Raw genomic sequence first — 22669 nt, 5'->3', positions numbered from 1 at the left:
AAAGACAACTTTACACAGAGGAGCCAAAGCATCTATTTTGTCCAGGGGAACGGACCTCTGCAGCTCACAGGTGAGCTACAACTCCAGGGGATGCCCAGGTCCCACCTGGAGGCTGGCAACCCTCCTCCCTCCCTCCCACCATGGCCAAAAAGAAAGGCCTGTGCTTTTCAACGCCGGGACTGGGGAAGCCCAGCCTTCCAAAATGTGACCTCTGAGGGCTGGGGGTCCAGGGGGAGGACAAAGGACTTCCCACCCGGTGGGTCTGAAGCAGCTCTGTGGAGGGCAGCAGGAAAAGCTCTCCCCGAAGGGGATTTGAGGGCCACCAAGGAGGAAGAACTGAGACTCTGGTCGCAGATGGTCCCGCGCTTTTTCCTTCCCAAATCATCCCTCATTTTGGGGGCAGGTCCTAGGAGGCTGGGCCATCGGGCATTGGGCGTCCAGGTCTTAGAGCCACGTCCCTCAAACCAGACGGCCCGCCGTGGCTGTCCTCCGCAGCAGCCGGAGATGTGCATGGAAATGGGGTCGGGAGGATCCTGACGAACACTCAGCTCCCCCACACAATGTTGGGTGGGGGGGAAGAGAGACATCAAGGCTTCCAGAGGGAGCTGCGGACCACATGGTGTCATTCCTAAAATTCCCCAAGCCCCCCGTGGGATCAAAGCGATTTGTCCCACCATCTGGAACGCAGGCGCTCTGGTACCAGCGGCCTAATCGGCTTCCCCCTGCAGAAGCTGGAGGGGGGGGGGGGCTCAAGGCAGATGGCAGTCGGGGCTTCCCAGTGGGACCGTCTGTGGAAACCACAGAAGTCCTCAGCGGGAACCTTCTGGCCGCATGCAAAACCTCCCGCCTTTTTAATCCCTCTCTGAGTAAAGTGGTATTTCCTTTTGTCCGGCCTGAACCTACTGCCCATCTGCTTCCTTGGAGGCCCTTTGGGAGTGGGGGGGGGGGGTCTGCTTTATCAGCTCTCTCGGCCCCATGAGTAATTTTCTAAACTTCTATCCAGTCTCTCTTTAATTGTCTCCTTTCTAAACGGAAAAGTCCCCCAGACTCTTTCATGGGGAAGGCTATCCACCCCCCACGGCCTCTTGGTCGCCCTCCTCTGCCCTGTTCCCAGCCCTGCCATCGCCTTTCCGAGAAGCAGCACAGCTCCCGTGGGGCTTGGCCCTGCCAGAGCCGCCCTGCTCCCTTGCTCGCCTTCCTGAGCTTATTGCTTGTGTTGCCAACCTCCTGGTGGGGCCTGGAAACCTCCCAGAATTCTATCTGGTCTCCAGACAAGGTCCATTCCCAAAATGGAAATTCGCTCCCCCACCAGGGGTGGTGGAAGGATCCAGGGGGCATGAGGAATTGGGGGACAGGAGGGGTGCAGCAGCCTGACTCTTCCTGCTGCGGCTGCATTTTCCTAGCAAGAGAACATTCCAAGTTGGCCTGCCGTAGCCTGCATCTGGCCAGTAGCGGCCCTGGCCTTCTTGGTGGTCTCCCACCCCAGTGCTGACCAGGCCACCCCTGCTCTATGACCCTCCCCAGATCCCCCTTCCCCAAAATCCGCCCCCTAATCTCTAGGAATTCACCAAACCAGAGTTTCAAACCCTATATGATGCCCCTCCCCCCCAATCCGGTTTGCAAGAACATTTAACCTATTTGTTGGTTTGTTTTCGTTTTCAACGGCACATAACTTAGGTGCATTGGCTGGGGGGGCGGGGGCTTCAAGGAGGACCCCGGAGCTGTCGGAAGAGACGCAGCCCCGTCACATCTGGCACCGATGCCCAGGAGGGAGGGCGGGTACCTGCAGGCGCCAGACAGAGAGGAAACCGAGACATTCCAGGCCTCACCTGGTCGGTCTCCGCCGCGAAAACTGGGAGGAGGAGAAGGAATGTTAAATTGGAACCAAACAGAAACCTCTTTTGATGCCCCAGGCCAGAGGACCTTCTGACCTCCTTGTCTCGAGCATTATCTCCGTAGAAAATTCCAGGAGGCACAAACATTAGCTGAGTTGGTCTGGAGCAGCAGGACGAGAGTTCAAGTCCAGTGGCACCTTGAAGACCGACAAGATTTTATTCCGGGGATAATCTTTTGCGTACATGCCCTCTCCTAGCCTTCATGTCCAGACACACTGCTTCACATCTGGAGAAACGTGCGTGCATTTTAAAAAGTCCTATTCTGGGTACACGCTGTGGTCGAAAATTCTGGAAATCCCTCCCCTCCACCTGCTGCGTAATTAGTAGGGGGAAATTAGAGAATGTTTATGTCTTTAATTCATCGTTTTAATCAGGGGTAGTCAACCTGTGGTCCTCCAGATGTCCATGGACTACAATTCCCATGAGCCCCTGCCAGCAAACGCTGGCAGGGGCTCATGGGAATTGTAGTCCATGGACATCTGGAGGACCACAGCTTGACTACCCCTGGTTTTAATGACGTCCCCGCCCTTTCTATTTAGCTGTCCTTTACCCGCCCACTTCTCCAGAGCTGAAGTTTACACCGAGAATAAAACTTGGTTACTTTTCAAAGTGCCGCTGGATGCAAACTTTATGATCTTTATATATTTTACTCAAACTTTATTCTCTCAGGAGCACAAGTTTCCAGTCCTGGTGATTAGGAAAGCAGCAGCCCAGAGGAACCCGGGCAGTTTGGCGGCATCGTGATTGGAAAAAAACAGGAGAGCATTCGTAGAAATTTTTGTGTTGAAGCAGAAAGTAAAAGGAAAGGATTAACTTTTGAAGGTTCTCACTAAGAACACCCAATTCTAAATTTGTATTGAAATGATTGTGGGGTGGGGGTGGGGGGGGCACCTGTTCAGGAATAAGGCAAAAAAGCAGAGGGTGGGAGAAGGACGCCAATTCTGGCTTGCCCCGCAAAAAGAAGGGCGGGAAAAAGGCAGGCTGAATCGAAAACAGCCACTGCAGGGCCACAAAGACATTCAAGGAAGCCCGGGAGGGGGGGGGCGGGTCATAATTAGGATCAGGCGTCTTAATGCAATCAGAAAGACAAAAAGACCACAAGAAACTGTATCTCAGAAACCCCACATCTAGTGCCACGGCTGGAGGTTTCAGGGGGGTTCCTAAGAGCTCCAAACGCACCTGTGGTCATTCTAAGCCGAGTTTAGTCGCTAATGGAGATTTTTTTGGGCGCGTTCATTTCTAACAACGATCATGCGTCTTAACGCAACCAGAAATACAAAAATAAAATGGCAGCAAAGTGAGGAGGGAACGAAAAGGGAGGCAGAGAAGCAGGGAGGTGGGATTGCCGGTCCACGAAAGTATGCTGAGGGCGGGGAAAGGAGAGAGAAACCGCTTCGGATGCTGACCACAAACATTGGATTACCGCGAATTCGCCGTTTCTCAGACCTCCCAAAAGCTGCGCAAAAGAAACCTTTCCTCCGACTCCACGCCGAGGAGCCCAATTCTTGCGTGAAATCGAGGAAATCCTGCACAGCTAAAAGAGCGCCTACGTGAAATTTAGGTCACTGCGGAAAAGACCCAGGTGTCTATGGAGTCAACTGGAATTCCAGGAGGTCCCCTGGTCCCACCTGGAAGTTGGCATCCCTACAACCCCCACGGGGCACCGAGAGATCGCCTGGCATTACAACTGATCTCCAAACACCCCAGATCCGTTCCCCTGAAGAAAAAGGGCACTTTGGAGGGTAGACCCCCCCTGGTTGTGTGCCCCACTGAGGTCCCACATTCCCCATGGCCGGGAAATCGACAAATGTTTCCCAACCCAGAATCTACCACCCTCCCTATGACAATTTTCGGAGCGCCTCGGCCCACTAGGCGATGGACCCAACCAACCAGCGGGGCCCAAGTTCCAAAGCTGCCCCTCTGCTCACCTCCGGGGCAGCCCCACGGGAGCCTGCCTGCGCCCTCGCCCTCTGCCGACCTGGCCCCCTCGGCTGGCCATCCCCACGTCTCCCAAGGGATCAGCGCTTCTCTCTCGGGGTCCGACAGGCTCCGGGTGGCTTCACCATCTGCTCGGCCGGGTGCCTCCCGGGGGAGACCCTTCTTGGAAGACCCTCTCGGCTGCCGGAAGGAATTCTGGAAAAAAAAAGAAGGCAAATAAGTGGAAGTCAACAACGGAAGCGCTCGAGTTCTTTCCGTTCGGCTTTTCAATATTGACTTATCAGAGTTCTCTGTAAAGGGGGGCGTGGGGTTCGGCGGGGGTGGGGGGGGGTCCGGATTTGGATTTTAAATCTCTGCCCCCACGCTGAACTTTTAACCCCTCGCGGAGAGAGAATCCACAGAGTCAGTTGCTTATCGGGACTCATAAAAAGCCATTCATGGCTCAAGGGGGAGAGGGAAGGGAGAAGAGGAAATTAGGAAATTGGCTCACCAGGAAAGGACTCTGTTTTGCCAAAGTGAGCCCCGGGGCTCTGCTGAGACTCAGAAGGTGCTGGGCCTCCGGTCTGCTCAAAATCCCTTCCCCAGAGGCAGGAAAACACCTTCCCATGAACTACCCTCTGTTTATGAGACATCCAGCAAAACCTGTGGGACCAGGCCTAGAATCCGGGAGCCCAAGAACAGACACACCCAACAGCCAAGTTTCTAGACCTCAAGGAGGCAGCAACAGGCTTTGGGCAGCAAATACAGTATGAACCGCAGTTTGGAGATCTGGTGCAGGCAGTGAGAAAAACAAAGCACTCCGAATCAGGAGGTTCCGGGGTTGAATTTCCGGGCAGCCGTGCGTCCAACCGGCAGGCTCAGGCAGGCCAGGTCTCCCGGGGTCAACCCACCCCTGGGAATCTGAGGGATAATAATTTCAACAGACCCTGACCAGGCTGGCCTCCCCGAGCTCCATGTCTCATCAGATCTCGGAGGGTGAGCAGGGTCGGCCCTAGATGGGAGACCATTCAGGGAGCGCAGAGTTACTGTGCAGAGGCATCTTCCAAATTTCTTTCCTTGAAAACCCAAACAAGTCGCCAAGATTTGGCTACAAGCTGACGGCTCCCTTTCCACAATCGACACAGGCAGACCTCGCAGGGCTGTTGTGGCAGTAGCATGTGCAAAAAGGATCTGGGGGTCTTAGTAGACCACACATTGAACAGGAGTCAGCAGTGTGACTCGGTGGCTAAAAAGGCAAATGGGATTTGGGTATCGTGTCCAGATCACAGGAGGTGATGGTACCGCTTTACTCTGCTCTGGTTCGGCCTCACTTGGAGTCCTGGGTTCAGTTTTGGGCACCCCAGTTGAAGAGGGATGTAGACAAACTGGAGCGTGTCCAGGGGAGGGCAACAAAGATGGTGAGGGGTTTGGAGACCAAGACGTATGAAGAAAGGTTGGGGGAGCTTGGTCTGTTGAGCCTGGAGAGGAGACGACTGAGAGGGGATCTGATCACCATCTTCAAGTATTTAAAAGGCTGCCATGTAGAGCAGCGGTAGCAAACACTGGCAGGGGATCATGGGAATTGTAGTTCATGGACATCTGGCGGACCACAGGTTGACTACCCCTGATGTAGAGGATGGAGCAGAGTTGTTCTCTCTTGCCCCAGAGGAATGAACCAGAACCAATGGGATGAAATTAATGCAAAAGAAATTCCGTCTAAACCTCCGGAAGACGTTCCTGACAGTGAGAGCGGTTCCTCAGGCTTCCTCGGGAGGTGGTGGGTTCTCCATCTTTGGAGGTTTTTAAGCAGAGGCTGGAGAGCCATCTGACGGAGAGGCTGATTCTGTGAGGGCTCAAGGGGGTGGCAGGTGACAGTGGAGGAGTGATAGGGTGGTGAGTGTCCTGCATTGAGCAGGGGGTTGGACTAGATGACCCAGGAGGCCCCTTCCCACTCTATGATTCTATGAAGTCCGCTGTGGTGTGCGCACGAAGCACGGACCCAGTAAAGAGAGCTTAGCTGATTTACGTCTCCCTGACGGCCACAGCAGGACCCAGCAACCGAGAGCTTTCGCTTTAGGGAAGCTGCCAGGGCCCTGGAAGGGAACCCACCCAAACACGCAGACAGGTCCTCGCCTTGCTCTTTTGTTTGTTTGCTTGAGCCCTCTGCTAATCCGGCCCCGGGTATTTTTATCCTCCTGGGAACGGGCCAAATCTTTGTTACGTGGCAGCGGATCGGGTGGCCGCTCCAAATTTACTCGCACCAGCAAACATCCCCTGCCCTTTATCTCTCCAAATCAATCCGGTTGCGTTGGGAATGGTATCCACAGCTTAGAGATGTGTGGGAAAGAGGACGGCGCTTCGTGGGACTGAAATCTGGCCGAAAGGTCACTGCCTCCGAAAAAGAGCGCCAGTCGCCCACCCAACACCACACCCCTCCGGCGAAAGACTCTGCAACCGGCATGACGTGGTGGCTAGGACACAGCTGCTCTTATGTCCTTATGTCTGGGGCAGTGGTGCTCAGGGGGGCCACAGAGGGAGGATCGCTGGAATTCTGGCCCTGCTGGTGGACCTCCAGAGGGCCCCTGGGTCTTGGCCACTGTGGGACACCGAGGGCTGGGCTGGAGGGGCCACTGGCCTGACCCAACAGGGCTTCTCTTGTGTTCTCTGTGTTGGAACTGCCTTTATTTATGGATTTAACATTTCAGTTTGTTGCCTGCCTCTCCCCAAAGGTTCAAGGAGGGTTACAACGAGGTCTGAATAAAAACACCAATAAAACCCCATTAAAACAGGCATAAAGAATAAATTCAAAATACATTCAAAACCCCACGATGATAAAGATGCTGCGGCAAAAGTCATCCCGTCCCAGTCCTAATAATGCATTCCCAAAAATACATTCTGGAGGGGAAGGGTGAACTAGGAGGACATCAAAATCACAAGATGTCATAGTCCCATTGTATACGGCACTGGTCAGACCACACTTGGAGTCCTGTGTGCAGTTCTGGAGGCCTCACTTCAAGAAGGACGTCGATAAAATTGAAAGGGTACAGAGGAGAGCGACGAAGATGATCTGGGGCCAAGGGACCAAGCCCTATGAAGATAGGTTGAGGGACTTGGGAATGTTCAGCCTGGAGAAAAGGAGGTTGAGAGGGGACATGATAGCCCTCTTTAAGTATTTGAAAGGTTGTCATTTGGAGGAGGGCAGGATGCTGTTTCTGTTGGCTGCAGAGGAGAGGACACGCAGTAATGGGTTTAAACTTCAAGTACAACGATATAGGCTAGATATCAGGAAAATAAATTTCACAGTCAGAGTAGTTCAGCAGTGGAATAGGCTGCCTAAGGAGGTGGTGAGCTCCCCCTCACTGGCAGTCTTCAAGCAAAGGTTGGATACACACTTTTCTTGGATGCTTTAGGATGCTTAGGGCTGATCCTGCGTTGAGCAGGGGGTTGGACTAGATGGCCTGTGTGGCCCCTTCCAACTCTATGATTCTATGATTCTATGAAACTTGAGGGCTAGAAATTTTGACAGAGGACTAGAAACTTGAGCTTCGTTTGGCACAGCAGCCACTGAAGGATAGCCGTGCAGGGTATGGGGGAGGAAGTTTGGTTTCTCACATTTCCCCCCCCCCCCAGGAAGGAGCGTTCTTTGCAACAGCAGAATGTGGGAACCTTGGAGTGGAAGGGGGGGGGGAGTTCGATAAGATCTCCCAGAGAGAGCAAAGGAGGAAGCACTTTGGAGGAGCCAGGCACTCCACGAAAGCGACAGACTGACCGGGTCTTTTCCCGTCCAGAGGAAGGCTCCGATAAGGTCCACGGAGGGAGCTGGCCAAGCCGCCTCCTTCAAAAGAACAATGAACAGTGGGGGTCCGGGCTGCCAAGAGCAGACAGCTGAGGTCGGGAAGGAGGGGGTGAGCTAGCTTGCTCCCCCCCTCCCTAAATCTGCAAGGGGATTCTCAAAACGAAAGGCCAGTCCGGGATTGACAAGTCCCACCTGACACCCAGCAAGACGTGGCCTGAGCTGACCCCAGGAGGGAGGGATGCACGGCCTTTTGCGCTGGGAGGAGGAGAGCAACAGCTGGGTCACGGAGAGCAGAGGCAGGAACCTCAGGGCCCATCTAGACGTGGCGGCCTCCACGGGCCAGACAGGACCTGCTCCGGGGGTGGGGGGCAGAGCCCCAAGAAGGTGGGGGCAGAGGCAGCTTTGGAAATCCATCTGCCAAGGAAGAGAATTTCAGACAGGGTGGCCAGAGAGAAGCCCAAGCACTCTGGCCACAAAATCTGGGCCACCACTGAGCCAACACTGGGACGGCTACGAGGAGGGCTCCCTTGGGGCAGTCCTCAGGGACATCCCCCCTTTCCTCCTCTCTAGCTTCCTTGCTGGAAACCCCCCTCCCTCTTCCCTGGTTGCAGGAAGGGGAAATATGCAGGCACCTCATATTTTTCCAGCCTTGGTTGAACGTCTCATCCAGCTGCAATTCAGGGCAAGATGTGAACATGGGCTGTCTGCTGTGGGAACCCTGGACTTCCCATCCGAGGACTAACCAGGGACGACCCTGTTTTGCTTCCGAGAGCGGGCTGGCCCGGCTGGGCCAAAACAGGGGCAGGAAATGCTGCCACGGTCCACTCAGGGTGACCCTGTAGGGGTTTCGTGGCAAGAGACATTCAGAGGAGGTTTGCCCTTCACTGCCTCTGCAGAGCAACCTTAGGACTTCCTCGATGGTCTCCCATCCAAATACTGACCAGGACTGACCCTGCTTAGCTTCCAAGAGCTGGTGAGATCAGACTAGCCTGGCCCATCCAAGACAGAAAACACAGGAGGTTTGCCCTTCACTGCCTCTGCAGAGCAACCTTAGGACTTCCTCGATGGTCTCCCATCCAAATACTGACCAGGACTGACCCTGCTTAGCTTCCAAGAGCTGGTGAGATCAGACTAGCCTGGCCCATCCAAGACAGAAAACACAGGAGGTTTGCCCTTCACTGCCTCTGCAGAGCAACCTTAGGACTTCCTCGATGGTCTCCCATCCAAGCCCTAAGCAGACTATGCCCTGCTTAGCTTATGAGGCCTGTTGACATTGGGCTAGCTTGGGTCGTCTTTGCTTACAGGGGCAATAACCACTCTGGGGCAGCGTTTAGCAGCAACAAAACTGCATGGAAGGAAAGGGTTAAAGCATCTAGAGATTGCCAGACCCCCCCCCTCCCGCTTCTTCCCATCTCTCCAGCTAGAGTCCAGCCCAGTAGCACCCACCAACAAGATCTGCAAAGGGTGAGCTCATAAGAACCGAAGCCCCCTTCAAGAGTCAAACGGAGGAACCCAGATCCTGGAGTCCTTCTATCCCAGGTGGGGGGCAGGTGGGGGAAAGACGTAGGAGGAAAGGTTGGGGGAGCTTGGTCTGTTTAGCCTGGAGAGGAGACGACTGAGAGGGGATCTGAGAACCATCTTCAAGTATTTAAAAGGCTGCCATATGGAGGATGGAGCAGAACTGTTCTCTCTTGACCCATAGGGATGGACCAGAACGAATGGGATGAAATTAATTCAAAAGAAATTCCGTCTAAACATCCGGAAGAAGTTCCTGACAGTCAGAGCGGTTCCTCAGTGGAACAGGCTTCCTCGGGAGGTGGTGGGTTCTCCATCTTTGGAGATTTTAAAGCAGAGGCTGGAGAGCCATCTGACGGAGAGGCTGATTCTGTGAAGGCTCAAGGGGGTGGCAGGTGACAGGGGATGAGCGAGAGGGTGGTGAGTGTCCTGCGTAGTGCAGGGGGTTGGACTAGATGACCCAGGAGGTCCTTTCCGAAACATTCCTCAGAGGCCGCCGCTCCTACTTGTATCTATGGAAGGAAGCTCTGATTCTGGGAAGCTTATGCTCCGCAAAATCTTGCACGTCTCTCAGGTGTTACCGGACTCAGGAGAACATCAAAAAAGCCCTGATGGATGAAATCACTGGTCCGTCCAGCGGTCCCATCTCACACAGTGACCAACCAGTTACTCTGGACAGCCAACAGCCGACCATAGAGGCCTTCATAAGACCATACAAAGAGCCCAGCTGGGTCAGGCCAGGGAGGGTCCCTCCAGTCCAGCCTCCCATCCCACCCAGGAGACAACCAGCTCCTCTGCAGGGCCGAGGCCTTTTCCTGAGGTTGTCTCCTGGCTCTGGGATTCAGAGGATTAGTGCCTCTGCATGTGGAGGCTCCCCTCAGCCACCGAGAGCCTTCTCCTCTATGAGACCAGCTGTTCTTGCTGGAGACCAAGATGGCCGCCCTCGGAAACTCTTCCACCCCAAGCGTGAGTCTCTGCCTTGACCGGCTGCCCTTCCTGCTTCAGCACAATTCTTGAGACATTCTCTTCTTACTACTTCATGTTTAGAAGAAAACAGTTAAAGAAAGAGCTAGCCTTCCCCTCCCTCAAAATTGGCATGGCTACAGGGGGGGGGGTTGCATCCCTGGGAAATAAAACCCAGCAATGAGAGGAAAGCCAGGGAGCCAAGGTTGGACACAGCGCACCGTGCAACGAGTTTGGCTCCGGCCCTTGGCCAGTCCGCACGGCGCACCCCACCCTTCTGCGATCTGGCGGGTGATTCGCCAGGCCCAGCGGCTCCTCTGCTCCTCTCGCGCTGCAGAGCAGTCATGTGCCGGTCACAGATGTGCCGTTACTACAACAGAGTTGCGCAGACAAAGAGTTCTATGCTCCGATTCCAAAACGTGTTTCTCTCCAGCAGGCCAGCTCGGCCTTCCCATCTGGGTGTGATTCAAGGCTCTGTGTTGTTGTTGTTTTTTTTGGTGTAGAGCGACGCATATGCTGGGATTCCACGCAAGCACAAAAAACGCACATCATTTCATAAAAAGCAAAGCAGCTGGACACCATGCCAGCCTCCAGGTGCAGCCAGAAGATCTCTAGGATTACAATGCATCTCCAGACAAGAGAGAGAGAGAGTTCCTCTGAGGGACCTGGCTGCTTTGGAGGGTGGGCTGTGAGGCATCATGCCCTGGTGATGTCTCTCCCCTTCCTAAGCCCCGCCCCCCTCAGGCTCCGCCCCCAAATATCCAGGTATTCATTTATTTATACTATTATCCATTCAAGTGTTTAGTCACCATTCGCCCCGAGGGTCTCATGGAGACTGACATTAAAACCAATACGGTAAAAACAGGAAAACAAATAACAAATATAAAATGTTAGCATGTGTTCCACTTCATATTTCTGGTAAGGCCTTGGAGGAGGAGCTGGTCTCATGCCTTAAGTGCCACTCAGCGCTTAACACCCACTCAGGGCAGATGTCCCGCCCCCGGGTGCCTCCTCCTCCAACCGGCTTGCCTGTCTGTCCAGCGGCCAGCCAATCGCCGTCCGTCCCCTACCCCCGGGTATCATACCACTAATATTTATTTATTATATTTATATACCAGCCTCCCTGAAGGTCAGGGTGGTTTACATAAAACAAACAATACAGATCACTCAATGTTTCTAACAATAACGACACAGTGGTAACAGTAGAGGACCCAGTAGAACGGGGGCACAGGGGGGAGAACATTAAGTCAAGTCAACTAACGCACACTGATGGCCAGTGGGTTGGACAGATAGGAGGGAGGCTGGGGGGGCCAGTGGGAAGCACTGATTTGGGTCAACCTCAACCAAATGCCTGGTGGAAGAGCTCCCTTTTGCAGGTCCTGCGGAACTGTTTCAGTTCTGTCAGGGCCCTGATCTCCTCTGGGAGCTCCTTCCACCAGGTGGGGGCCAGGATGGAGAAAGCTCTGGCCCTGGTTGAGGCCAAGCGGGCTTCCCTGGGGCCAGGGGCCACCAGGAGGTTGGAGGTGGTAGAGTGTGTTGTTATTGTTAGAAACTTCTGAGAGGCGGTCCCCCAGGTACTCTGGGCCCAGGCCACGTGTGGAATTAAAACTGACAGCCAAAACCTTAAACCTGATCCAGAATTTGACCGGAAGTCTAGAGGTGACCGTCGCATGGATCACTGTGGCCAGGTGTTCCGGGGCCAGGTAGGGCGCTAGAAGTTTGGCTTGGCGGAGGTGGGAAAATGCCAGCCGTGCTACCGTCGTGATCTGAGCCTCCATAGAGAGGGAGGCATCAAGAATCACCCCCGGGTTCCTGGCGGAGTGGGCCACTGTCAGCTGCACTCCATCCAGGGTGGGTAAATTTGGGGCTGGAGCGTAGGGAGGGTGGGATTTGGGAAGCAGAGGGACTTCAGCAGAATACCATGCCAGAGTTCACCCACCAAAACAACCATTATTTCTCCAGGGGAACTGCTTGGAGAGCAGTCATAATCCCAGAAGACCTCCAGCCCCAGCCTGGAGATTGGGAGCCCTACTGGGGAGGTAAATTTGGAGAGAGAGGGACTACAGCAGGGTCTAATGCTGACAAGTCCAGCCTTTGACCCAGCCCTTGTCTCCAGGGGAAGTCCTCTCCAGGGCCTGGAGTTCAGTTGTAATTCCACCTGGAGGTTGGCAACCTTGCAGAGGCCCCACTGCCTGACCATTGGAGCGTCCTGCTCAACTCCCGCCCCCCACTCTGTCCTCTCCGGTTCCCCCCTCCACACCTTCGGCCAGCTGCCGGAAGAACTTTGCATCAATGGGGTTTGCCAGGCAGGTTTCAGCCAGCCCCGCCCCGCCCTGCCTCTGCTCACTCACCTGCAGGGCAGCCTCCGGACCGGCCTGGCCCCACAACCGCTTCAGAGCTCTCCCTTCCCTTCCCTGCATCCCCCTCCCACCCCCCAGCCCCCACCCCGTGCTGAAGACATCTGGCTCAGCTGCAGCGGAGCTCGTGGCAACACACCAGCGACGGCTCAGAGGAGAAGCCCTGCGGCAGAGTTTGTTCGACCCCCGGCAGGAAACCTGGAGCCGGCTGAGTTTGCTTGTAGCAGGCTCTCTCCCCACACTCCCCCTCCTCCCTGCTGAAGGAGGAAGCACAGCCTCCCCCTCCCCTCCCCTCCCCTCCCCGGGCTGGCCTCCGCATCTGCTCAGATCGGGCAGCTGGCAGGGCCCAGGACTCCTGGTGGGACCTGCGGTTAGGGGGAGGGGGGGCAGAAGTATCCATAGAGGCCATCTAGTCCCACCCCCTGCTCAATGCAAGACCAGCCTCCAGCATCCAGGAGAAGGATCTGTCCAGCCGCTGCTTGAAGACGGCCAGTGAGGGGGAGCTCCCCACCTCCTTAGGCAGCCCCTTCCACTGCTGAACTAGACTCCTAGAATCCCAGAGTGGGAAGGGGCCATGCAGGCCATCTAGTCCACCCCCTGCTCAGTGCAGGATCAGCCTCCAGCATCCAGGAGAAGGATCAGTCCAGCCGCTGCTTGAAGACGGCCAGTGAGGGGGAGCTCCCCACCTCCTTAGGCAGCCCCTTCCACTGCTGAATTAGGCTCCTAGAATCCTAGAGTGGGAAGGGGCCACGGAGGCCATCCAGTCCCACCCCCTGCTCAGTGCAGGATCAGCCTCAGGCATACAGGAGAAGGATCTGTCCAGCCGCTGCTTGAAGACGGCCAGTGAGGGGGAGCTCCCCACCTCCTTAGGCAGCCCCTTCCACTGCTGAACTAGACTCCTAGAATCCCAGAGTGGGAAGGGGCCATGCAGGCCATCTAGTCCCACCCCCTGCTCAGTGCAGGATCAGCCTCCAGCATCCAGGAGAAGGATCTGTCCAGCCGCTGCTTGAAGACGGCCAGTGAGGGGGAGCTCCCCACCCCCTTAGGCAGCCCCTTCCCCTGCTGAACTAGACTCCTAGAATCCTAGAGTGGGAAGGGGCCACGGAGGCCATCCAGTCCCACCCCCTGCTCAGTGCAGGATCAGCCTGAAGCATCCAGGAGAAGGATCTGTCCAGCCGCTGCTTGAAGACGGCCAGTGAGGGGGAGCTCCCCACCCCCTTAGGCAGCCCCTTCCCCTGCTGAACTAGACTCCTAGAATCCTAGAGTGGGAAGGGGCCACGGAGGCCATCCAGTCCCACCCCCTGCTCAGTGCAGGATCAGCCTCAAGCATCCAGGAGAAGGATCTGTCCAGCCGCTGCTTGAAGACGGCCAGTGAGGGGGAGCTCCCCACCTCCTTAGGCAGCCCCTTCCACTGCTGAACTAGACTCCTAGAATCCTAGAGTGGGAAGGGGCCACAGAGGCCATCTAGTCCCACCCCCTGCTCAGTGCAGGATCAGCCTCAAGCATCCAGGAGAAGGATCTGTCCAGCCGCTGCTTGAAGACGGCCAGTGAGGGGGAGCTCCCCACCTCCTTAGGCAGCCCCTTCCACGGCTGAACTAGACTCCTAGAATCCCAGAGTGGGAAGGGGCCATGCAGGCCATCTAGTCCCCCCCCCCTGCTCAGTGCAGGATCAGCCTCAAGCATCCAGGAGAAGGATCTGTCCAGCCGCTGCTTGAAGACGGCCAGTGAGGGGGAGCTCCCCACCTCCTTAGGCAGCCCCTTCCACTGCTGAACTAGACTCCTAGAATCCCAGAGTGGGAAGGGGCCATGCAGGCCATCTAGTCCCACCCCCTGCTCAGTGCAGGATCAGCCTCCAGCATCCAGGAGAAGGATCTGTCCAGCCGCTGCTTGAAGACGGCCAGTGAGGGGGAGCTCCCCACCCCCTTAGGCAGCCCCTTCCCCTGCTGAACTAGACTCCTAGAATCCTAGAGTGGGAAGGGGCCACGGAGGCCATCCAGTCCCACCCCCTGCTCAGTGCAGGATCAGCCTGAAGCATCCAGGAGAAGGATCTGTCCAGCCGCTGCTTGAAGACGGCCAGTGAGGGGGAGCTCCCCACCCCCTTAGGCAGCCCCTTCCCCTGCTGAACTAGACTCCTAGAATCCTAGAGTGGGAAGGGGCCACGGAGGCCATCCAGTCCCACCCCCTGCTCAGTGCAGGATCAGCCTCAAGCATCCAGGAGAAGGATCTGTCCAGCCGCTGCTTGAAGACGGCCAGTGAGGGGGAGCTCCCCACCTCCTTAGGCAGCCCCTTCCACTGCTGAACTAGACTCCTAGAATCCTAGAGTGGGAAGGGGCCACAGAGGCCATCTAGTCCCACCCCCTGCTCAGTGCAGGATCAGCCTCAAGCATCCAGGAGAAGGATCTGTCCAGCCGCTGCTTGAAGACGGCCAGTGAGGGGGAGCTCCCCACCTCCTTAGGCAGCCCCTTCCACGGCTGAACTAGACTCCTAGAATCCCAGAGTGGGAAGGGGCCATGCAGGCCATCTAGTCCCCCCCCCCTGCTCAGTGCAGGATCAGCCTCAAGCATCCAGGAGAAGGATCTGTCCAGCCGCTGCTTGAAGACGGCCAGTGAGGGGGAGCTCCCCACCTCCTTAGGCAGCCCCTTCCACTGCTGAACTAGACTCCTAGAATCCTAGAGTGGGAAGGGTCCATGCAGGCCATCTAGTCCACCCCCTGCTATATGCAAGACCAGCCTCCAGCCTCCAGCATCCAGGAGAAGGATCTGTCCAGCCGCTGCCTGAAGACGGTCAGTGAGGGAGAGCTCCCCAACTCCTAAGGCAGCCCCTTCCACTGCTGAACTAGACTCCTAGAATCCCAGAGTGGGAAGGGGCCATGCAGGCCATCTAGTCCCCCCCCCCCCCTGCTCAGTGCAGGATCAGCCTCAAGCATCCAGGAGAAGGATCTGTCCAGCCGCTGCTTGATAAGGCCAGTGAGGGGGAGCTCCCCACCTCCTTAGGCAGCCCCTTCCATGGCTGAACTAGACTCAGAGAATCCCAGAGTGGGAAGGGGCCATGTAGGCCATCTAGTCCCACCCCCTGCTAAGTGCAGGATCAGCCTCCAGCATCCAGGAGAAGGATCTGTCCAGCCGCTGCTTGATAAGGCCAGTGAGGGGGAGCTCCCCACCTCCTTAGGCAGCCCCTTCCACTGCTGAACTAGACTCCTAGAATCCCAGAGTGGGAAGGGGCCATGTAGGCCATCTAGTCCCACCCCCCTGCTCAGGGCAGGATCAGCCTCCAGCATCCAGGAGAAGGATCTGTCCAGCTGCTGCTTGAAGAGGGCCAGTGAGGGGGAGCTCCCCACCTCCTTAGGCAGCCCCTTCCCCTGCTGAACTATTATGACGGTGAACATTTCCCCCGATATCTAGCTGATACCCTTCTCCACGTAGTTTAAACCCTTGACTGCAGGTCTTCTCCGCTGCTGCCCACAGGAGCCTTTCCCTGCCCTCCTCCAAGGGACAGCATTCCGAATCCTTCAAGAGAGCCACCCTGTCTGCTCTCAGACTCCTCTCCTCCAGGCTGAACCTTCCCAAGAACTCACTGCTGCCCCTCTCCCGCCCCCCTCTCTGCCCCGCCTGCCAGCCTGAAGGGCTTTGCCACCCAAGCGCACAGCTGCCCCAGCAGCCAAGGAAAGAAAGGCAGGTGGAGCACAGAGTGGGTGCTGCTGGGGGCCACGGTGGACGAAGCGGTCTCCCTTGCAAGCCCAGGCCAGAGACGGCCAGCGAGGGGGAGAAGGGGGGAGGGGACATACCAGTCCAGTTCCAAAAGATCTCCTCCAAGCCAGGCTGGATTCTGGAGATTTTGGTGGTGGTGGGGATCACGTGGGCATGGAACTGGGGTCACTGTGGGTAGGCAGGTCGTTGTCAGTCCCTGCATAGTGCAGGGGGTTGGACTGGATGACCCCGGAGGTCCCTTCCGGCTCTAGGATGCTAGGATTCTAGGATTCTTTCCTCTCCCCCTCCCTTTTCACACACGTTCTCTAGTTTAGACCATTCAGCCCTGTTAGGACACAGATTTCAGCCACCGAGCAACAGCGGCTAGTCGCTCAGGGAGGGGGGGGGCAGGCAGAAACCAACAGGTAGAGCTTTTTGAAGCACAGACACATTCCAGGAGACCAGGTGACAGATGCTAGAACGGCGGCCAAGGTTGGACCCAAGCCCCTTTTTGCAAAAGGAAACCAAAGCAGTCAATCTTTGGCCAGCTGACAAACCTCTGGGTGGGAGGGGAGGCCGCCCAGGAGGGACTAGCGAGGGGAGGGAGGGGGGAGGCTCCCCCCCTGTGCTAGCTCCAGGCAGACACCGAGAGGGGATTTAAGAGGGGTGCGCTGGGGATTACAGCTGGGAAAGGGGCTGGGGTCTTACTTAACCTCTGCAGCGCCAGGCCCCACCCGCCCACCGGAGGCAGGAAGAGAAGCGCCCGGCTTGCAAAAGACAAACGAAGGAATTCTGCAGGAACTCGTTGGCAGAACCGCAGACGCTGGAGGGAGGGACGGGGGGGCCAAACCCTCTCCGACCGGGGAATGCTTCAAAGCCGGCCTCCAGCGCAAGACACACTTTCCCTCGGGACCGATCTCCCTCCCCCCTGCCCCCCGTCCAAATGCTTAGCCGCCCCACAGCTGGAAAGGGATTTCTCCGTCCTTCTCTGCCTGTAGAGATCTGTGGTTTGGAGGGGGGGGGGGATGTCTCTGCATAAGCGATTTCAGCTCCCCCCCCCCAACCAGATTCTTTAGGGAAGAAGCCAGACTGACACATGGAGATACCCGATAACTGGTCAGACCCAGAGTCCCGATGCTGTCAGGGATTGAACCTTCTGCCTGCCAAGTGTAGGTTCTGCCCCTGAGCTCTGGCCCCTCCCCAGGGATTTCCAGGGTCTCAGGAAAAGGTCTTTCAATTCACATATAATCTGATCCTTGAGATGCTGGGACCTTCTGTGTGCCAAGCAGAGGCTCTGCCAGTGAGCTCGGGCTCCTCCCCAGGGCTCTCTAGGGTCTCAGGCAGAGAAAGCTCTTCCCCATCCCCTCCTGCCTGGTCCTTTCAACTGGAGATGCAGGGGATTGGGCGGAGAGGTTGAGGCCATCCCCTGAGAAGACCCTCAGAAGAGCCCAGCTGGGTCAGGCCAGGGAGGGTCCCTCCAGTCCAGCCTCCCGTCTCACCCAGGGGCCAGCCAGTTCCTCTGCAGGGCCAGCCACAGGGCACAGAGGCCGAGGCCTTCCCCTGAGAAGACCCTCAGAAGAGCCCTGCTGGGTCAGGCCAGGGAGAGTCCCTCCAGTCCAGCCTCCGGTCTCACCCAGGGGTCAGCCAGTTCCTCTGCAGGGCCAGCCACAGGGCACAGAGGCCGAGGCCTTCCCCTGAGAAGACCCTCAGAAGAGCCCTGCTGGGTCAGGCCAGGGAGGGTCCCTCCAGTCCAGCCTCCCGTCTTACCCAGGGGCCAGCCAGTTCCTCTGCAGGGCCAGCCACAGGGCAGAGAGGCCGAGGCCTTCCCCTGAGAAGACCCTCAGAAGAGCCCTGCTGGGTCAGGCCAGGGAGGGTCCCTCCAGTCCAGCCTCCCGTCTCACCCAGGGGCCAGCCAGTTCCTCTGCAGGGCCAGCCACAGGGCAGAGAGGCCGAGGCCTTCCCCTGAGAAGACCCTCAGAAGAGCCCTGCCGGGTCAGGCCAGGGAGGGTCCCTCCAGTCCAGCCTCCCGTCTCTCACAGGGGCCAGCCAGTCCCTCTACAGGGCAGGGAGGCCGAGGCCTTCCCCTGAGAAGACCCTCAGAAGAGCCCTGCTGGGTCAGGCCAGGGAGGGTCCCTCCAGTCCAGCCTCCCGTCTCACCCAGGGGCCAGCCAGTTCCTCTGCAGGGCCAGCCACAGGGCAGAGAGGCCGAGGCCTTCCCCTGAGAAGACCCTCAGAAGAGCCCTGCCGGGTCAGGCCAGGGAGGGTCCCTCCAGTCCAGCCTCCCGTCTCTCACAGGGGCCAGCCAGTCCCTCTGCAGGGCCGGCCACAGGGCAGGGAGGCCGAGGCCTTCCCCTGAGAAGACCCTCAGAAGAGCCCTGCCGGGTCAGGCCAGGGAGGGTCCCTCCAGTCCAGACTCCCGTCTCTCACAGGGGCCAGCCAGTCCCTCTGCAGGGCCGGCCACAGGGCAGGGAGGCCGAGGCCTTCCCCTGAGAAGACCCCCAGAAGAGTCCTGCTGGGTCAGGCCAGGGAGGGTCCCTCCAGTCCAGCCTCCCGTCTCACCCAGGGGTCAGCCAGTTCCTCTGCAGGGCCAGCCACAGGGCAGAGAGGCCGAGGCCTTCCCCTGAGAAGACCCTCAGAAGAGCCCTGCTGGGTCAGGCCAGGGAGGGTCCCTCCAGTCCAGCCTCCCGTCTTACCCAGGGGCCAGCCAGTTCCTCTGCAGGGCCAGCCACAGGGCAGAGAGGCCGAGGCCTTCCCCTGAGAAGACCCTCAGAAGAGCCCTGCTGGGTCAGGCCAGGGAGGGTCCCTCCAGTCCAGCCTCCCGTCTCACCCAGGGGCCAGCCAGTTCCTCTGCAGGGCCAGCCACAGGGCAGAGAGGCCGAGGCCTTCCCCTGAGAAGACCCTCAGAAGAGCCCTGCTGGGTCAGGCCAGGGAGGGTCCCTCCAGTCCAGCCTCCCGTCTCCCCCAGGGGCCAGCCAGTTCCTCTGCAGGGCCAGCCACAGGGCAGAGAGGCCGAGGCCTTCCCCTGAGAAGACCCTCAGAAGAGCCCTGCCGGGTCAGGCCAGGGAGGGTCCCTCCAGTCCAGCCTCCCGTCTCTCACAGGGGCCAGCCAGTCCCTCTGCAGGGCCGGCCACAGGGCAGGGAGGCCGAGGCCTTCCCCTGAGAAGACCCTCAGAAGAGCCCTGCGGGGTCAGGCCAGGGAGGGTCCCTCCAGTCCAGCCTCCCGTCTCCCCCAGGGGCCAGCCAGTTCCTCTGCAGGGCCAGCCACAGGGCAGGGAGGCCGAGGCCTTCCCCTGAGAAGACCCTCAGAAGAGCCCTGCTGGGTCAGGCCAGGGAGGGTCCCTCCAGTCCAGCCTCCCGTCTCTCACAGGGGCCAGCCAGTCCCTCTGCAGGGCCGGCCACAGGGCAGGGAGCCCGAGGCCTTCCCCTGAGAAGACCCTCAGAAGAGCCCTGCGGGGTCAGGCCAGGGAGGGTCCCTCCAGTCCAGCCTCCCGTCTCCCCCAGGGGCCAGCCACTTCCTCTGCAGGGCCAGCCACAGGGCAGGGAGGCCGAGGCCTTCCCCTGAGAAGACCCTCAGAAGAGCCCTGCTGGGTCAGGCCAGGGAGGGTCCCTCCAGTCCAGCCTCCCGTCTCTCACAGGGGCCAGCCAGTCCCTCTGCAGGGCCGGCCACAGGGCAGGGAGGCCCAGGCCTTCCCCTGAGAAGACCCTCAGAAGAGCCCTGCTGGGTCAGGCCAGGGAGGGTCCCTCCAGTCCAGCCTCCCGTCTCACCCAGGGGCCAGCCAGTTCCTCTGCAGGGCCAGCCACAGGGCAGAGAGGCCGAGGCCTTCCCCTGAGAAGACCCTCAGAAGAGCCCTGCTGGGTCAGGCCAGGGAGGGTCCCTCCAGTCCAGCCTCCCGTCTCTCACAGGGGCCAGCCAGTCCCTCTGCAGGGCCGGCCACAGGGCAGGGAGGCCGAGGCCTTCCCCTGAGAAGACCCTCAGAAGAGCCCTGCTGGGTCAGGCCAGGGAGGGTCCCTCCAGTCCAGCCTCCCGTCTCCCCCAGGGGCCAGCCAGTTCCTCTGCAGGGCCAGCCACAGGGCAGAGAGGCCGAGGCCTTCCCCTGAGAAGACCCTCAGAAGAGCCCTGCTGGGTCAGGCCAGGGAGGGTCCCTCCAGTCCAGCCTCCTGTCTCACCCAGGGGCCAGCCAGTTCCTCTGCAGGGCCAGCCACAGGGCAGAGAGGCCTTCCCCTGAGAAGACCCTCAGAAGAGCCCTGCTGGGTCAGGCCAGGGAGGGTCCCTCCAGTCCAGCCTCCCGTCTCCCCCAGGGGCCAGCCAGTTCCTCTGCAGGGCCAGCCACAGGGCAGAGAGGCCCAGGCCTTCCCCTGAGAAGACCCTCAGAAGAGCCCTGCTGGGTCAGGCCAGGGAGGGTCCCTCCAGTCCAGCCTCCCGTCTCACCTAGGGGCCAGCCAGTTCCTCTGCAGGGCTAGCCACAGGGCAGAGAGGCCGAGGCCTTCCCCTGAGAAGACCCTCAGAAGAGCCCTGCTGGGTCAGGGCAGGGAGGGTCCCTCCAGTCCAGCCTCCCGTTTCACCCAGGGGCCAGCCAGTTCCTCTGCAGGGCCAGCCACAGGGCAGAGAGGCCGAGGCCTTCCCCTGAGAAGACCCTCAGAAGAGCCCTGCTGGGTCAGGCCAGGGAAGGTCCCTCCAGTCCAGCCTCCCGTCTCACCCAGGGGCCAGCCAGTTCCTCTGCAGGGCCAGCCACAGGGCAGAGAGGCCGAGGCCTTCCCCTGAGAAGACCCTCAGAAGAGCCCTGCTGGGTCAGGCCAGGGAGGGTCCCTCCAGTCCAGCCTCCTGTCTCACCCAGGGGCCAGCCAGTTCCTCTGCAGGGCCACGAACAGGGCATGGAGGCTGAGGCCTTCCCCTGCACTCATCTACCAGCTCTGGGGTCCATCAGGGCAGTCCCTCTGAATAATGAGGTTCCCCTCAGCCGTCCTGGCTAGCAGCCATTCCTACACTTGTCCTCCATTCCTGTGACCCTCACCATGCCTTCTGGCAGCAGACCCCCTCCATGGCCCCACCTGCAACCCCCATTTGATGCAACCAGGCCCTTCCCCCACCCCCGCTGCACCCAGCGCAGCCGGGGCCCCGGGTCCTAGATACCTTCCGAACAGACCCAGGTTCCCTTTTTCCCACCGGTGAAGGAGGCTCCCCAGCTCAGGGACCGGCAGATGTGCATTGCTATGCAATGAAGCCATGCGGGGCCAGCCCGGAGTGCTCAGCGCAGGGTCCGTCCCACTGTTGAAGAACTGGAGCAGAGGTGCGTTCCTGACCCCTGGAAGGAAGAGGGAGAAGTCTGCCAAAGCTTTCCCAACTGAGAACGGGGAGGAGGAATAGCCGCCTATGCCGGGGAGGGTTAAAGCCCAGCTCAGCAGCTGCTGCTGCGGATTTTTAGGGAATGGGGCCGAGCAGGTTATGGCGGCGCGCACAACTGGCAGGCGCAAAGAGGCGCACGTCGCCAGCAAGATGAGTAATGATCTGTTCACACAACACAAGGAAAATTGGGTCACGGCCCGCCCTCCTTTCACCAAGGCTGTTGGATTTCAGAGCATTCTTGCGTTCGGGGAAACCACAAGCTGAAGGAAAGACAAGAGGCTTGGAGGCGCCACTGCTGGGTGGCAAGACGGCGCATGGCCTTCCGGGGGCCATAGAATCACAGAGTTGGAAGGGACCTCCTGGGTCATCTAGTCCACCCCCTGCACTACGCAGGACACTCACAACCCTCTCGCTCATCCCCTGTCACCTGCCATCCCCTTGAACCTTCACAGAATCAGCCTGTCCGTCAGATGGCTCTCCAGCCTCTGTTTAAAAATCTCCAAAAATCTCCATCACCTCCCAAGGAAGCCTGTTCCACTGAGGAACCACTCTGACTGTCAGGAACTTCTTCCGGATGTTTAATAGAATCCTAGAGTTGGAAGGGACCTCCTGTGTCATCTAGTCCAACCCCCTGCACTATGCAGGACACTCCCTACCCTCACGCTCACCCACTGTCACCTGCCATCCCCTTGAACCTTCACAGAATCAGCGTCTCCGTCAGATGGCTCTCCAGCCTCTGCTTAAAATCTTCCACAGAAGGAGAACCGACCACCTCCCGAGGAAGCCTGTTCCACTGAGGAACCTGCTCTGACTGTCAGGAACTTCTTCCGGAGGTTTCATAGAATAATAGAATCATAACTGGAGTCAAAATCTTAAAAACTAAGCCCAAGTCAGTCCTAAGATGTGCTTTCGCCAGTTGCAACTTGTGTTCCAGAGAGCGAGAGTGAGACGTGTGGGGAAGCCACCCCATGGATCCTGACATGCACGGAGGACAGGTGGCCAGGCGGGCTGGGGGTGGCTCTCCGGGACATCAAGACGTAGACGCCCCGCGGCCAGGGGATGCTTTGGGACACAGGTGTGCATTGAGAGCCCCCCACTCGCCACAAAGGTGCCGAACAAAGGGAGGCTGAGCACGCCCCGTGCCAACCCGCGGGAATAGCAATGGCAACCCCGAGGCGCAAGGAGGGGAGGCGAGG

General features: G+C 58.4%; 1 protein-coding gene across 2 annotated transcripts in view; it reads right to left on the bottom strand.

Annotated features, from left to right (window-relative positions):
- The window catches only part of ADAMTSL4 (ADAMTS like 4), an 86407-nt gene that overhangs the window by 55593 nt on the left and 8145 nt on the right, over nucleotides 1-22669 (bottom strand). For both annotated transcript variants that reach the window (XM_077319596.1, XM_077319586.1), the window contains exon 2: nucleotides 3824-4028. In XM_077319596.1, coding sequence (XP_077175711.1) covers nucleotides 3824-3894 — 71 coding nt within the window. In that variant the 5' untranslated portion in view covers nucleotides 3895-4028. The remainder of the gene's footprint in view (nucleotides 1-3823; nucleotides 4029-22669) is intronic.

The sequence above is a fragment of the Paroedura picta genome, chromosome 1, assembly GCF_049243985.1.
Source record: "Paroedura picta isolate Pp20150507F chromosome 1, Ppicta_v3.0, whole genome shotgun sequence".
Taxonomy (NCBI): domain Eukaryota; kingdom Metazoa; phylum Chordata; class Lepidosauria; order Squamata; family Gekkonidae; genus Paroedura; species Paroedura picta.
Note: the sequence above shows the minus strand (reverse complement) of the source record. Positions and strands in the feature narration are given on the sequence as shown.